The following is an 18,024-nucleotide window of genomic DNA, read 5'->3' on the forward strand; positions in this document are numbered from 1 at the left end:
CAACAATTGGAAGAATGAACTACACCCTGAAATTCATGCCCTCCATCCACTTGTTTGTCATGGGATACTCCCTCACACTAAGCAACCATTACTTTAAATTAGTTTTGCCTCCTAACATATTATAGTAAGCAAAGATTTTTTTTACTCAAGAATCTTCTGACCATCCCTCCCCTTATTTGGGCTTGATGCTATCCAGTTAAGAGTCTCATTTCTGAGGTTCAGCAAGCCCCCCAACTGAAATAGAATGGGAGTGACCCACATAATAGGTGGATACCACACCATACATTTTACAATGTCTTCAATAAGCTTGTGGTCTTAAGGTAAGGTTTTAGGTGCTAATACACGAATAAGATGAAGTAGGGTTTAAGTGTGTGACCCAGTCAAATGGGCACATGCATAGACTCAAGGCTTCACTCATGATGCCTTCTTTCACTTGAATACTCTCTGTGCCCATACCTCACATTCCACTGCAAGCTCTGCAGAAAGTGAGAATACATGTGGGCACTGGGCATTAGCTTGTGATCTTGAACCTTAGATAAACTATCACCCCACTCTAGACCACACTGGCCCACCTGTGTTGTGGTGAGGACCAGACAGCCCTCAGACAGGATTCCCTTTTTGATCCTCTGTGTTGTTTAACTGATTAAAATGGAGTAATTGGAGACTGTTTCCTTATTACATGTTGGAGCATCTTCTGAGTATATGCCCAGGAGTGGTATTGCTGGATCTTCCGATAGTATTATGTCCAATTTTCTGAGGAACTGCCAGACTGATTTCCAGAGTGGTTGTACAAGCTTGCAATCCCACCAACAACGGAGGAGTGTTCCTCTTTCTCCACATCCTCGCCAGCATCTGCTGTCACCTGAGTTTTTGATCTTAGCCATTCTGATTGGTGTGAGGTGGAATCTCAGGGTTGTTTTGATTTGCATTTCCCTGATGATTAAGGATGCAGCATTATTTATAATATCCAGAAGCTGGAAAGAACCCAGATGTCCCTCAACAGAGGAATGAATACAGAAAACATGGTACATTTACACAATGGAGTACTACTCAGCTATTTAAAAAAATGAATTTATGAAATTCTTAGACAAATTGATGGATCTGGAGGATATCATCCTGAGTGAGGTAACCCAATCACAAAAGAACACACATGATATACACTCACTGATAAGTGGATATTAGCCCAGAAGCTTGGAATAACTAAGATACAATTCGCAAAATACACAAAACTCAAGAAGGAAGGGGGAACAAAATAAGCATGAAAGGAGTTACAAAGACAAAGTGTGGAGTAGAGACTGAAGGAATGCCCATCTAGAGACTGTCCCACCTGGAGATTCATCCCATAAACAACCACCAAAACCAGACACTCTTGTGGATGCCAACAAGAGCTTGCTGACCAGAGCCTGGTATCTAGCTTCAGAGCCTAGAGCTAGCTGTCTCCTGTGAGGCTCTGCCAGTGCCTAACAAATTTGGAAGTGGATACTCACAGCCATCCATTGGACAGAGCACAGGGTCCCCAATAAAGGAACTAGAGAAAGGACCTAAGGAGCTGAAAGGGTTTGCAGCCCCATAGGAGGAACAACAATATGAACTAGCCAGTACCCCCAGAACTCCCAGGGACTAAACCAACAACCAAAGAGCACACATGGTGGGACTCATGGCTCCAGCTGCATATGTAGCAGAGGATGGCCTAGTGGGTCATCAATGGGAGGAAAGGCCCTTAGTCCTGTGAAGGTTATATGCTCTAGTATAGGGGACTGCCAGGGCCAGGAAGTGGGAGTGGGTGGGCTGGTGAGCAGGGGGAGGGGGAAAGGGATAGGGGGAGGGTGTTTTCCAGAGGGGAAACAAGGAAAGGGTATAACATTTGAAATGTAAATAAAGAAAATATCTAATTAAAAAAATAAAGGGAATAATTGTTTGCTGTGCTAATGGTGTTTTTGTTTTTCTCTTACAAGTAAGACAACAGAGAGTGGCAGTGTGTGCCTAATTCACTATCCACAAAACTGAAGGATTCTGAGTTCAAGGACTCCTTGGGATATATAGTGGGTTCAAGGCATGAGCAACTGAGCAAGGCTCTCTCTCAGAATATAAATGGAGAAGAAGGATGGGATATATCTCAGTGGGAAGGCACTTGTCTAGCATAGATAGCTCCCTGAACTCAATCCTGATACATAGAAGTCAACATAATTTTAGTTTTACACAATATAAAATGTATATAAGCAACTATCAACATTTTCATTAAATTCCACATATGCAGTTTCCACATATGTAATCCCAACTAATTTCTCAGAATGAACTCCTGATTAAAATTTCTTTGTATTGATCAATATTAATTTTGAAAAGCACATTGTTTTTCAAAGGTAAGAATGATTCATTTGTTTAAAAAAAAAGCCTTGAAATAATAAGAAGTGTAATATATAAATATTGGCATCACCATCTCCCAGAGGTAACCAGCAATAATATCATGGTGTATGCCATTTGAGGAAATTGAGCTATTAATAGATTTTAAATTATATTTTAATTTTTAAAATTTTATTATTTTAATTAATTATTAATAAGTTTCATCAAATAGCCACAATGTGTCACTGTCTCAGGCATCACTAGCAGTCTTGATAAAATAGATATAATTAGCACAGAGACTAAAATTTCAGGAAAAGAGATCATAGATAATTGTAAAAATAGTCCATGCATATGTGCATTATGTTATTTTAGAATAGTACATGCATATAAATTACGTTTATGAATGAATAATTGATTCACACTAGCAAGTGAGGAGAGAAGAGGATAGCAGGCATAGCAATATTAAAATTAAAATTAAAATCTAAAGACCTAGTGTCTTAGTTAGGGTTTCTATTCCTGCACAAACATCATGACCAAGAAGCAAGTTGGGGAGGAAAGGGTTTATTTGGCTTACACTTCCACAATGCTGTTCATCACCAAGGACGTCAGGACTGGAACTCCAGCAGGTCAGGAAGCAGGAGCTGATGCAGAGGCCATGGAGGGATGTTCCTTACTGGCTTGCTTGCCCTGACTTGCTCAGCTTGCTGTCTTATAAAACCAAGACTACCAGCCCACAGGTGGCACCTCCCCTCTTGATCACTAATTGAGAAAATGCCTTACAGCTGGATCTCGTGGAGGCATTTCCCCAAATGAAGCTCCTTTCTCTGTGATAACTCCAGCTGTGTCAAGTTGACACAAAACCAGCCAGTACACCTAGTAACCTAGCCAATTAGGAATGTAGTGGAGGCTGGAGGGGGGGAGAGAGTCTAGATTAGGAGGAGTAAAGAGGAGGTATTCCAAGAATAGTATGATGTACACAGTCTTCAAATGTATAATTGAACTTGGTGATTGATAGGAGTTCTGCCAGTCTGAGACAATTGAAACCAGATAGCAGTGAAGAACCAGCTCATGGAAGTCTGTACAGGCCATGTTGACCAGGTGGTATCCATTCAAGAAACACGGGAGAGATGCTGAGGGCATCCCTCATCCATTCCTCATCTGGAATATATATGTTCTTGAGAGGCCTTGTACTAACTATGGTCTTCTGGTACCTATCACTGTCCCTTGGTATCACAAGGGCCTCTAAAATCTTACTCTGCATTTTCTCCTGCCTGCTAGTTTCCACTGAAGTACAATGATAGGGTCAAAGGCTGGAGAACGGATAATATCAGGAACAGGAACAGGTCGTGACAGGTAGTCCATAGTAGAGACAGTATCAGGGTTATAACAGTACATCAGAAAACCCACAGTAACCGAGACCATCATGACTTCCTGATTTCTACCAGAGACAACTTTCTGATGTGTCCCTTTATAACCTGGATGTAAAGTGACCAAAAAAAAAGAAAAATTAATGACAGTAATTCAGTAAGAATTTCCACGGGCTACTCCCTGGTCTGGGTTGGTTCCCAAGCTTTACCTCAATTGTATACACTCTCACATAACCACCTGGTAATTGCCTTTCCCCTTAGGGTACACAGAATTTAATTCTTTGGGAAAACCATAGGGAGAGGTATTTTTTTTCTTTGCTCTTTAATAAGGGTAAAATATATATTCCATAAAATATCTATCAACCTCTTTAGACATATGGTTCCTGCATGACTAATACATTCCTGTAGTGTGCACCAACAACTGGACTCTTTTCCCCTTGCAAAAACTGAAATCCCATTAAACAACTCAGCATGCTTTAATCTCCCAGCCCCTTGGAAACCACCTTTGCTTCTATGAACTGATTACCATAGGTTCTCCATAGAAGCTGACTCCTACAGTAGCTTCCCTTCTGTGATTGGTTTATTTCACTTACTAAAATGTTCTTGACATTTATCCATGTTACTGTCTGTGTCAAAATCCCCTTCCCTTTGAAGAGTGAATCATACCCATTGCACAGATATGTGGACATAGATATAGATGTATATACATTTCACTCATCTATCTTTTGATGTCCACTAGATGCTTCCATCTTTTGTCTTCTGTAAAAACTGATGCTGTGAACACAAGTATGTAAATATCTCCTGACAATTCGATATCAGTCCTTTTGAGTGTATAACCCGAAGTGAATTCACGATTTTCTTAGGAACTTTCATGTAGTTTCCCAAAGTGGCTTTTCCATTTTACAGTATTTTTCTCTGCTCTTCCAGCAATTGTTATTTTTTGAATAGTACCCATCCTATATCCTAATGAGCACAGGGTGCTTTTCTGTTTTAAATACACAGAGCTTCAAGAACAGCATTCTGAATCCACCATGAATCGTTTTTTTCTACAAAGAACAATTAAACAATAAACCGCATCTCTTGGGGGAAGTCCCCAACCTGCTTGCTAAGTTTCCCTCTGTATCATCCTTTCTCCTCCCCACACCCCTCTTCCTGACAATCCCTTTAAAGCCCAAGGAGAGCAAACAAGGACCGCTCTTAACTGTTCCTTCTCTTATGCTTGCTTCCTCCTGAGTCTAACCGCTTCTGAAGGTGCTTAAATCATTGCATGTTAATCAATTCAAAACATAAGATTGTGAAAAATCTTCTGTTTTAGAAAAAATAAGGTCCACCAGCTTACGAGGTCCAGAAAAGACAGCCAAGACCCTTAGTAATAAAGCACTAGGGGTCTTTCAAAAGCACTGGTACTGTTGGCTCTGACTTGGAATAACCTGAGTTTTTTAAAACCTGGGAACAAGTACTTGGCAGTATCTTTCAAACTCTTTTCTGCCAAGACTCAGCCGCCTCACTGTCTCCTGGGCACATTAGCAGAGGTGCAGCCTCACTTTGGTTTCTCACTGGGCACATTTCTTCAGCTTTGGAATATTCTCTTTCTTCTCCTGTACATGAACTATGATATCTAAGACACTGTGTTCCCTGCAGACTACACATTCTCATCCAGCCAATAGCAGTTTCTCAGCTCTAGTTTCCTTATCTCTAAAACAGGAAGATAGCTCCCTGTCTCCATGTTAAGCACATTAAATGAGCAATGATTAGATAGATAGATAGATAGATAGATAGATAGATATGTATATATCACATTTGCATTAGTAAATGCAAGAACAATATTATTTTTCCTGAAATAGGATTGTAGGTAGCAGCCATGTGAAAAATCAAGTTAATGAATGAGCTATTTGAATGTCTTTTCTTAATTATTCTTGAACTTTTGGGAAGCTTCAAAGAATTATATTTGAATAAATGTCAAGAACTTTATTTAATACATATATTAGTGGCAATAGCTAATAACAATATATTGCATATTAAATGTAAAGAATAGATATAGTAGTCTTCTCATAAATTGCATGATGTTAAGTAATTTAATCATTCCTTAATATACACTTGTATCACAATCGCATATACCATCAATATATGTAATTTTATCAATGAAAGAAAACAAGTAGACACTGTTTGTTTCACATTTTCAAAGGATTTAACTTCCTTTGTTTTAAGCCTGTGTATGCTTTTCAAGAAACATGTCTACAGCAAGAGGCATAGTTTAGTGGTAGATCACATGTTTAATATGCTCCAGGCTCAATTCCCATCACATAAAACCAAGCAGAAATACAAGGGCCAGAATGAAAGAGAAATATTCCTAACTTTTTTGTATGAAACTTCTCTTTCACTCATTACAATAATATAGAATAGATCTTTGCTGTATTATAAATTTGTTCTCGCGTAATATTTGCATATGTGCCACTATATACATATTATGTCACTGTAAAATATATACCCAAATATTGTATATTATATTCTTTAAAATCCTCCCAAAAATTATAAGGTGTTTTGTACATTAAGAACTACTACAAATTATTTACAAAATTTAATTAATTAATTAATTAACTAATGTGCAATGCTGAAGGATTGAACGTAGGACTTTGTGAGTTCAACACTCTCCCACTGAGCTCTCATCCTCTGGTTTTCGTCTCCACGTATGCAGCCACTCAGTGAAGCAGACCAGATGGCAGCAGCCCCTGGTTTCCCAGAGGAGGTTTGGGGGAACTCGAATCCAGGCCTTCTGTCTCCAGTGTCTAGATAGTCTCCTGATCGTATCATTGACTCTTCCCAGGGCAGGTAGTTGGTGTAGTGATTACAAAAGCAAGTGACTAAGAGACAAGAAGTAAATCTTGATTAGCTTCCTAGAACTTGAGGCATAAACTCTAGCAAATCACGGATGTGAACATCGAAGTCTACAAGGAAGCTAGCAGCACTGGGGACATTTTAATTGCATTCATTGCTATTTGTGAGCATAGGCATAGTCTAAACTGCCCCTTTCTCCAGTGCTCCGCCTTCTCCCTTGTGTTGCTTGTACAGTCAAATGCTATAATCATGTTCTGTTTCTTGGTTACGGGAGTATACCTTAAGGTTATTTCTTGAAAATCCTGTTTACTTTCTATTATAAAATCTGTACACTAAATCCCAGAATTATATTCCTATAATAGCAACATTTAGAATTAATCTGACACTGAATTATATGCAAGAAGCAACCCAAAATCCTTGATTTTTATCCCAGGAGAGGCCTGATCTGTAGGGTCTCTCGTCCCATCACAGCGCTGCACATGTGGCCCTGAGCTCCCAGGAGCAAGAATGTACATGACAATTAACATGTCCTCATTTGTACAAATGGAAGCAGAGGAGCCCTAGTTTTCAACAATATTGAAAATTTGAAGAAACTATGTTTGATTCAACATATAAATGAAGAACTTTTCATGGTATACAATGACTTTGTTATTTTCTTTTTATAATGGTATTTTGAATCTGGGCAGAAATTTGAAAGAAACATAGGAGAGGTGGAGCAGTGGTTTAGAACACTTGCTGTTCTAGCAGGACCTGGGTTCGCTTTCTAGCACCCACAATAGAAGGCTGATAATTCCCTAGAACTCAAGTTCTAGGTTGCCTCATGCCATCTTCTGATCCCTTGGGGTACCAGAAATGTACATCACACACAGAGACACACACACACAGACACACACACACAGACACACACACACAGACACACACATACATAGACACACACACACAGACACACACACAAGCACACACACACACAGACACACACAGACACACACACACACAGACACACACACAGACACACACACACACAGCACACACACACACACAGACACACACACACATATATATATAATAATCTTAAAAGAACCTAGGGGAATGAATGGTGTTTCTGTCCTTATGAATTTCAATAGCATCAATATTATTATAAGAAAAATCAAAGGTAGGGTATATATTTCAGTGCTACCCTGTTTGCCTAGTGTGTGTAGTAAGTCCCTGGGTTTATACCTGGAACACATACACCAGCTAGACAAAAAAGAAAGAAATACCAGGAAGCTCCCTAGCGAACATTGTTGCTGGCTGCGCTCTGTCCCAACTACCATGTGTGCTGCAGCCCTAGAGGAAGGCCAGAGCTGGGAAGCGGAGCCTGCCTACGGGTCTTGACTTGCACTGTGAGCAAAGTTCACCACAAGCTGCAGAACTCATTGCTGGCTACGATCTATCACTGTGTCATCTCAAAACCTTACAAGCATGCTTACATTCCCCAAATCTGCTAGGGCATCAAGGTTTTAAACACTGTATCTTTAGATCATTTGGATGCCAGAAGGGAACTAAAATTGCATGAGAAAAGAAAGCAGCACACAGGGGAGTCATTATTTTTCATGATTTTTGGAAGTCTTTATTTTTTTTTTTAGTTGCTCCTCCCACAGTAACGCACTGAAAGGCATAACAGTTTATATTGTACAAAGCATGGGAAGAAAGTACCTCAACTTGCCAATTATTTCCAAATGAGATCACAAACAAAAAGGAAAAATGAAATCTGGTTTTTCGATAAAGGACAAAATAACTGAATAATGTCTGTTATTTACTTCTCTCTTTTTAACATAAGGTCAGGAACACTTCATTTTACAAATAGGATTAACATGAACATAACATCATCGCACAAGCTTGCAGACAACCAGCATAAAATATGGGGTACAGTTCTTAATCAGAAGGATCATGCTTCCATGAAAGAAATTATAATCATTTATACAATTGAATCGATTTCAGTATTACAAAAACTAAGTTGCATCTATTGGTATTTAGTTCATTAAAAAGGAAAACAAAACAACAACAACAAAAAGGAAGGAATGTTAAGAAAAGCCAAACACTATTGGGCACTCCCATACACAGGTCATGTCACCTTGGTCCTTGGAATTCAGAAAGGGGTGTGCCTCAGACATCATAAAATAGTGGCTGACGGGAACAGTGCTCTTTTTGATCAACAAACCATAGTTTGCCAACAAATAAATACATGATACACACAACACACAAAAAAATTGAAACATTAAAAACAGTGACATGATTGTCTAAAATTAAGATGTCATTACAAGGATTTGGCAAACATTGTATTAGTGGTACAGTGGTGATAAACAGTTATGTCACCGACTTAACCTCTCTGCATGAGCATCCATAGTTTACAATATACACATACCCTTTTTTCCCCCTAGTTTTAAACAATGTACTCAAGAAGGCCAAAGTTAAGAGGGTGTGGGGGGTGACAAAAAATCCTGCTATCACTTCCTATAATCATTGTGCATTTCTTCTGACTACTTCCATCTGCAAAAGATTAAATTACATAAAACTTTAAAAAGGAAAAAAAAAATCTGGTAGTTAGAAGCCACTGTTCCCAGTCAGATCAGGTGATCCTGTAGAGTAGAGTTTGATTTCTATGAAATGTCCATTTATATCAATGCTGCCATTTCAACTGCTCCTCTCAGCCACCCATGCCCTGCGGCAGGGGGAATGAAAGATGCCTTCCCTGGTGAGGTTTCCTTTCCCCTCCAATCATTTTGGATTAATTGATCCTCCAGAAGTCAGCAGCTGCCTTGGCTGTGCAAAACAAAATATTGAGAATAAATAGCTTCCTTTTTCTCTCTCTTTCTTTACTCATTCAGTTTAAGGTCACCAGACTTTAAATGCGTGACCCTTCAGGGTTATAAGGCATCCTGCTCAGCAGTCTTGTAAATTGTTCTGTATGAAAGAGCCATGCTACCGTTGGACTTGGTCCCACTCTGGTCAACCTTGACAATGTCATACATGGCTTATGGACTGGATGGCACTGGATTCTGCTGCAGCCCTTGCCATGCTGTGCCACACGTTGGAGGAACTGTGGGAGGTGGGATGGAGGGAATCCTTGTCAGACAGTGACAACATCATAGCATATGCCTAGAATGAAAAGGAGAGATTCGGTGAGTGGCATTGGAACAAAAACAGCAGATCTAATCTAAATAAGATAATCCACAGGTATTAGACGTGAGAGCCTGGACGGAAGCACACTTCATGAGCATATTTGGAAGTAGGGCTGTGCTGTTTTTTTTTTTAATCAAAATGGCATAAAATCAGTGCTCACCTTAGCCAGACTTATGTAGGGGATGCTCTGACTCTTGCATCTCGGAACCCAGACTTTTGAAGGTAAATGACCACTCCCAGACCCCTCAACAATATACATCTAGGGCTTATTTCTGCTCACTTTCAATCTAGTGCCCTTTCTCAAGTTCTACTTTGTGCTTAAAATACCTAGTGTAGACACCTGACACCCTTGAGAATAAGAGAGCCCAGGGAAGTTCCACCAAGAAAGAAAACAAAGCATGAGGACCCAACAACTTCCAAGCAACCCTTACTCAGGACTCCGCTGAGCAGACGGTGCACAGAAGTGCCCTGACAGGAGGGACACTTTCTTCCCTGTGATCATGCCAAGTTCCAAATAACTGTTTAGAGATTCCCTCACCATTGCCAAGTAAAATATTCAAATGAAGTGTTTGGTCTTGACTTGTGAGTGAACTTTTCCCTGTTGATTTGCTATTGTAGGTCTCATCCATTGCTAAACTTGCTTGTCAAAACGCTGTTGAAGTGGAATCATTAAAGTCCTGCCAGAGACATTCCACTGTCTGTAAACAAAGACAAATGCCTCTGTTGTTCAGCCCAATTTCATCTCAGGGAGTCATGCTGAGACATGTGGCCAGCCTGTGGTTTCTTCTCTCACCATGGTATTTGGTCAGATTAAGGGCTGATTCTGATTTGCTGGATCATTGCTCTCAATGCACATACTTGTCTTTTTTATTTGTGTGAGTGTGAGTGTGTGTGTGTGTGTGTGTGTGTGTGTGTGTGTGTGTGTGTGCAAGCGCGCACACACATATGCACATATCTGCACATGAGAATTACATGTACACATGATCACACACATCTGTTTACGTAGAAACTAAAGGTTAGCATTGGATATTGTTCATCAGGCACAGTGCAGCTTATGTTTTGAAACATGGTCTCTGCCTGGTCTAGAACTCTCACCAACGAGGCTAGCTGTGGTCTGTGAGCATCACAGACCCTCCTTCCACCATATTTGGCTTTCTTTCCAAGAGTTCTGGGATTCAAACTCATGTCCTTATGCTTACGTAGCAAGTATTTTAATGACTGAGCCACATTTGATTTTATATATGAGATTTGCCTTCTGAGTTTGCACAAAAATCTCAGTGTTTAACTAATATTGTTTAACCATTGTCAGGCACTGTGCTAACTAACTAAAGAATTAAGGACAGATAATATAGACTACTGGTCCTTTGTGGTGACCTTGGGCTTTAATTTCCTTATACAAAGCAGAGACAACCATAAAATATAATAGTACTGTCTCCAGTGATTATAGAGGAAGCATAATACTACTTCTGTATGCTCCATGAAAATTGGCACCTATCAGAAAATTAGTTGTTCTAGAATATAATTTTCCTCAAGGAAATTCCCACAGCAGGATAAGGTCACTATTTTGCTGATCAATGACTTTGGATTCGATGACTATAAAATTACAGAGAGTTAATATATAAATGCTTGAGAAGCACTAGAAAACTATTTTTAAAATATGACACAAAGTGTGTGCTCTTTGGTAATCAGTTGGCGACTGAACATGGGGATGAATGTCCAGTTCCCCAGAGCCAGTTGTCTGGTTCACACCACTGTTGAACCAGAGAATGAATGAATGAATGAATGAATGACAAGTGAAAGAATAAAGAAGACTCTTGATCAACTTAGTTTACACAAGTATTTGATAGAATATCCATATATACACATATATGTATATTGAAGTAAAAACACACCAGCTTGTTTACACACCCTTATATTTATTGTGATCCTAGCTAGCTGTTGTCATATCTAGGCAGGACATTGGCCTCAAAACGTGGGTCCTTCGAGGCATGCCACAGCCATTGTTTCTTCATCCTCAGACCCTTTGGCATTCTTTTATATAGGATAGTTTTGATAGCTATTATATGTTTTACAGTATTTGGGGAGGAAGAACTAAAAGAAAGTTTGGCTCTTCTAGGAATCTCTGACAGCTGGAAAAAAAAAGAGATTTATTGAAGCCACCACTTATTACAGATAGCTCTAAGTGGCTCTGGGTGGCTTAATGTTAATATTAGAAACTGAGAAGTCATGTTTAGCCTATCGTGTCATAGAAAAAAAAGAGGTAACTTTCCCCCCCTTCTCTTACAATGAGGAAATGGTGTCCATTCTTAATTTACATGATTCTGCCAAGATGATATAAGCTGTAGAAATCCACTATGTAGATGATTACTGTCTGTATCCACTTTGAAAAGAACATTATTTTTTCTATTCCATACATAATTTCACATACTTTTATTGAATGTAAGGATTGCCAATGATTTATATTATTTTATCCTTCTGCTATAACATGTTCCACATCTATAGTCAAATTGACACGACAATCAGCAATCACAATAGATTTTTCTACTATGTCACTGTTAAGACCAACCCAAAACATCTCAAAGAATTTGTATCTAAATGTACATGTTAATATGACCCACTTATTATAAAATGCCATGCCACCTCCAAAATCTTCTAAGTGAACCACACAATTCAACAGTGTTAAAAAAAATACAAGTTACTTGTCCTTTTAAAATGGCGTGAATAAACATTGAGTTGAGTGTAGATGTCATAAAAAATTATATTGACTGACTCCCTTTATCTTTTAACAAAATAACTGAGGCTGTCTTATTGGTGTTTGTGAATCCTTTGTTGGGATGACTTCTAGTTGCCATAGGCTGGTCGCTCATGAGTCAGAGGTAATCACTCACTCAGTAAAAACTCACAAGCTTTACTTCCAGATATGTCACTAAGTTGGTGCAGATCTTTTTATTTCTGGCCTCAGTTTAACTCTAAACTCTGGAGTTCATTATCTGATGAATAGTAAATGAACTAAACATAAGAATTCACTAGATGTAGTAGATAGAAAATGATCATTTCAAAACACAAGTATGCCAACAAAAACTAAAGAGACGAAATGGTCAGAAAACTATCCTGAGCTAGCAAGAGAATCTGAAGGAAAGTTGTGTGTGTACTCTTAAAACAGAGGGGGAAAAAAAAACTAACAGCAGACTCATGGCAGGGTCAGGCTTGTGATGGAAGTTTCAGGGCAGAATGCATTTTACATGTCAATGGTTTCATTGGTTACTTTTGGCATTGATCATCAGCAGAGCAAAACCAGGGACATCATCAACCAAGTACCCAAATCTGCTTGGCTTCTAGAATGCTGCAAGGTGACCATATTTGCTTAGGTTCGTCAGAGAGATGCACGCTTGCATGCAGGGTCCCATGGTGTGGACCACAGCAGTCTGTACCTGTGATTTGGACTTTCTGTGTAACGTCTGTTTAAGCTCCTCTGGCACATGAGAAGAACTAATGGAGGACAGCTCAGCGTCAGTGTATTGATTCTCTTCCATTTCCCTCATTTTGAGGCTATCTGTGAAGTGCCTTATGTGATCTAGAGCAGAAAGGCCAGATTTATAGTCTTCCTCTTTATACCTAAAATGAACCAATGGGAAAGCACAGAAATTGGATTTTCTTAGGCAGGTTTTGCTTTTTTTGTCTCATCAAGTCATTTTCAACTTTATCTTAACAGCTCTCAAACTTCATATTGCATTTGTTGTGTCAAGTAGCATGCAATAATCACTAGATTAAAAATAATTACAAATACCATATCTTGATATATATTTCCTTTAATATTTTATTGTCTAAAGCCAAGCATATATCTAAAGTAAAGTCAATGACATATTAACATCCCACAATGTGTGGGAACAGAAGTCATACACTTGAAAACTTCTTTTAAAATAAAGTCATTTATGAATATATTCAGTCAGGATACCTTATCATCACAGAAATATAATATTCCCTTCACTTTAACTATTCATTGAGTCTTTCCAATTAAGGAAAATCTATCATCTGTAAAATTTATCTTAAATGTCTTGAGTTACGATTATAGTAGATTATTGAGTAGACTCAGTCATGATGAAATGTCTATTTTTTCATGAAGTTCATACATAGAATCTCAAAATTAAATACTCGTGCAATCTTCACTCATCCTTCCTGCCTTGGGGCCACCGGAGTTCCACAAATACTAATGTGTTTACGTGCTTGTGGATCCTGTGCCCTGCCTCCTCGTTTCCCTTTATGTAAAACTGACGCACTGTGTGTGCCTTTCCCAGGTCAAATTGAACTTTCATGGTTTGTTACTTCACAAATTCCCCATAATCTAACACATTCTTCCAGTAGCCGAGCGGAGCAGGAGGAATTCGCCCAACAGTCCCCCACGTCTGTCCCTTGGCTTGCCATATTGCAAGGCACTCACCTCACCGGGGACGCCTTACAGCTCATCTCCAGGGCACCAGCTTCTTCGTAGTCATCCTCCGGGATCTCCTCGTCTAAACGAGTCACCCCTAGCTCCTTTCTGGGCTTTCCAGGAATATCATTGTCTTCATCCTCCTCATCCAACAACACCTCATCTTCTACTTCTTCATCATCCAATAAATCTGAATTTTGGCTGGTTGCCAAAGCCTTTTTATCCTTGAAGTGACTGCCATTCATCCTTTCAAGAGCATAAAGAGTAAACGGACCAATTACTGGCTTGATTTTTAAACACGCTGTTAGCTCATCTCCCTAGCAAGAGTTTAAACCGTCAACACTTACAAAAGAAATCTGTATTGTGTGTGCCTCGTTGCAACCTTGGGAAAATAATGTAATTTCACAAAGGGGAGACACAAGGAAAAACAATAATTGGCTGATTATTTGGACTACAAATGCAGCCTCTGGCAGAACAGGAAAAACAGCTCCAGTCTCTGACTTCTTATCACTGCTGATAAATGATATGGTGTGTGCAATATACAAGCACATGAATGTTTTCTCTGCATAATGTACGTAATTACCATTTAAGTACCCACCATTTAAAGTAATTGATTTCTGGAAAACATATATCCCTGACCAATTATGACAGACAACAGCTTAAACACACACACACACACACACACACACACACACACACACACACAAACTGAATCTATGGCTCCAAACACAATGTGAAAGGGGCTGCCAGGGAGCAATGTGCATTCACTGCTCCTGGATTACAGATATAATCATCTCCTCTTGGGCACGAGACTCAAGCTTGGAGTTATTGAGAGCCCACTTATCTTGGCTCCTTCTAAGTGATCTTAAATTGTTTAACAGCGAAAGAGTTCTTTGTTTTCCAAGAAAACACAGAGAGGATATATCAGCTAGAAATTTAAATGAGCTAACAGCTTTTGAAACTGACTTAGCAGCCACAGCTAACAATACAAAGTATCACTTTTTAAATTAAAATGTCCTCCATAATATTTCTGCTTACATTTGTAAGAATTGCTATGGATGACTCAAGTGTAACTTACTATACAAATTCCATCTATGGAATTTGGAGGCATGTATGATTCTAGAGTAGTGATCAATATAAAGAAAATTTGGATATGTTCTGTTATAAGAGTCTAAAAATGACATAATTACAAATTCTTTTTAAAAGGGTGTGCCTTTGAAACATACATGAACAGGGAAGGTGACCAGGCTAAGAAAGTATGTTAAGATGTGAACCCTTACAGGCACCCATGCATCTAAGCCCTAGGTCCCCCGTAAGCTTTTGTTACCATGCTCCTCTATCTAGTTACTGTATCAGAATTGCACAGTCTTCAGTTATTGTTGTAGACAGGGATTCTTATGTATGACATGAAATGATATTTTTTAGTTCATGAAAGACCAGAAAGCATGTGCAGAAATTTTCCCATAAAAATATATAGACCTTAATGTTTAGATTCCCCAGAAATAAATAGACAACATGCATGAAACTGTCTTGCAAACGATGCAAGTGCCAAGTACAAACGCATTTGACCAGAAAAAGTAACATCATTATTGAACATTTTATACAACCTCTTAACCTCTCTTACCAAAAAGAATGACGAAAACATATTTTTTCCCAGACATAAACTATTAGTTTTCAGATATACTGCCAACTTGCTAGTTTGAATGGATGGAAATTGTTACTTTTTTTTTTTAAGTGAGAAAGTGAAAGTAAAAGAACAAAAGAGACCATGGATGAAAACCAAAAACAACAAAATCCAGCATGATTAAGAAAACCTATTTGTTAATTATGCTTTCAAATATGGCAATTTATTGGGATAAATTATTCATCAAAGGTAGCCTGATAGCTGCTGAGGCTGGCAAAGTCAAGTGACTCAGCTCTCTACTTCTATGTTTAGACATGTTGAGGCCAGATGTTGCAGCTGTGCAGCCTCGAAGTCACCAGTTCTGAGCTATCAATTTTGAATAGACTTTTCAGAACCCAAATGGTGATTTTAGTATTACTTATTTGCATTACTGAATCAGACGTTAAGGTGTATATAATGTTTGTGACTAGCTCCATTTTGTACTGCTGAACCATGGCTCTGTCTTAATCACACTTACACGCAGACAGAGGCAAGCAGAGGGATCTATCTGTACATCCAACTAGGAAATGCTGTAGTTCTTATAACTTCTTAGTTGCCTAAAAGTATCTTCTTTCTCTTCTCCTCAGCTACAGTTATACAAAATGAAGAACTAGAGTGTTTGCCTGTTTTTGCTGTTATTTTGAGCAAATGTTAGAGCATTTGTTATCTGAAGTGAACTTCCTTGAAACACAATCTGAAATGATTAGTCTTGGCTTTTCCAGCATATGAAATTAAACACGCAGCACAATAACCCTTCTCTGTTTAAAAGCCATGGAATCTTCATCAATTAAGTTCACAATATTTAAAATCTCCCAACTTAATAGGCTATGGTCAGAGAAGCGTAGTTCTTCAATACCAGATATTTAGTTATAACCTAATGATAAGGAAAGTTATACATAAGAAAAGTTTGGGCAAAATACCATTTTATTCACTTTACATACACAGTCAAGTGCAGATGAACGAGCAATTAGCAACAGCATTAGCTTCTCCTCTATTAATGTGCTTGATGCTGATACTAGATCAAGCACAGCTATGCCCACCAAAGCTAGTACACCTGCCTGTTTGAGAGTAATAATAAATAATAAGAACACAGGGAAATAATTGGATATTAATTGGAAAGTTCTCAAATAGCTTTTGGGCAAAACATATTGGACTAATCAATGTGTAATTCATATACAAATTGACCCTCATATATAAAAACAGAGATAGGCAAGATGGAGACACACCAAGAAATGTGTCATGGGTTACCTGTTAATACCATATGAGACATAGTAAAAGCTAACAAAGGCCAGTGGTTCAGTTGAATCCCAATAGTGAGTTTCCTTCTGGTATTTAAATTTTTCGTTAAAATAAAGTATTTAGCTGCCAAGGTAAGCAGAACTACCTGGTAGTGACATGGGCTGCAAAACAAATACCCCAGGTTGCAACTCATCAATTATTTCCATGACTTCTGGCAAGTCGTTAACCTTTGATGTCCCCAATCCTTTGCTGATAACATTGCAGTCACTTTTATGAGGTCATTGTGAAAATTAAATTAACTAATATGGAGCTAAAGAAATGGCTCAGCACCTAAAGTACTGGCTGTCCAATCAAGATGACAAAGGTTGGGGTCCCCCAAACCCACATAAATGCTGGGTGGACATAGGAGCCCAGAAGACAGAGACTAAGGATGCTGGGAACAAGCTGGCTAGCAAAATTATCAATTATCAGTGAGCTCTAGGTTTGACTGAGAGACCTTGCCTCAATGAGTAAGGTGGAAAAATAATTGGGGAAGATGCCCGATTTCAACCTTGGGTTTCCACAACATATGTACACATGTACATGGGAACCCATACACATGTAAACATACACACAGGCACTCCACACACACATGATAAAGAAAAAAATAATTAGCTAGTATGTGTAACATTATATAGCCATATTCAAAAAAGCACCAGCCACCAGCATCAGTAATAACTATAGTCCCGGGCACATGCATACAGCAATGTCCTCAAGACCTGTTTTACCTCTCTTCCATGTTCCGAGGAGACTGGCTACCATGGTTGCTGTTCCCGATGAAATTGCGGATCTCTGTAAAGTACGCATCTTCTTTGTCATCCAGGATTGCGCCTGCGCTTTCTAGCTCTGAGTGAGGCGAGGACGTTGCCGTCCCTGAGTGGGAGAGAGAGCCTTGGTGAGAAGATGGCTGCTAACCCCTGCTAATGGCAACTTGTCTAGAACTTCATTCT

General features: G+C 38.9%; 1 protein-coding gene across 14 annotated transcripts in view; it reads right to left on the minus strand.

Annotated features, from left to right (window-relative positions):
* Positions 1 to 8,125: 8,125 nt before the first annotated feature.
* Positions 8,126 to 18,024, minus strand: part of Mecom (MDS1 and EVI1 complex locus) — a 558,464-nt gene continuing 548,565 nt past the window's right edge. For 11 of the 14 annotated variants that reach the window (NM_001370769.2, NM_001370768.2, NM_001361034.3 and 8 more), the window contains 4 exons: positions 17,803 to 17,947; positions 14,143 to 14,379; positions 13,136 to 13,319; positions 8,126 to 9,680 (listed from right to left, as the gene is read on the minus strand). In NM_001370769.2, the coding sequence (NP_001357698.1) occupies positions 9,546 to 9,680; positions 13,136 to 13,319; positions 14,143 to 14,379; positions 17,803 to 17,947 (701 nt within the window). In that variant the 3' untranslated portion in view covers positions 8,126 to 9,545. The remainder of the gene's footprint in view (positions 9,681 to 13,135; positions 13,320 to 14,142; positions 14,380 to 17,802; positions 17,948 to 18,024) is intronic. The other 3 variants (XM_011249664.3, XM_011249660.3, XM_011249659.3) reach the window with 1 other exon arrangement.

Source organism: Mus musculus, chromosome 3 (genome assembly GCF_000001635.26).
Source record: "Mus musculus strain C57BL/6J chromosome 3, GRCm38.p6 C57BL/6J".
Classification (NCBI taxonomy): Eukaryota; Metazoa; Chordata; class Mammalia; order Rodentia; family Muridae; genus Mus; species Mus musculus.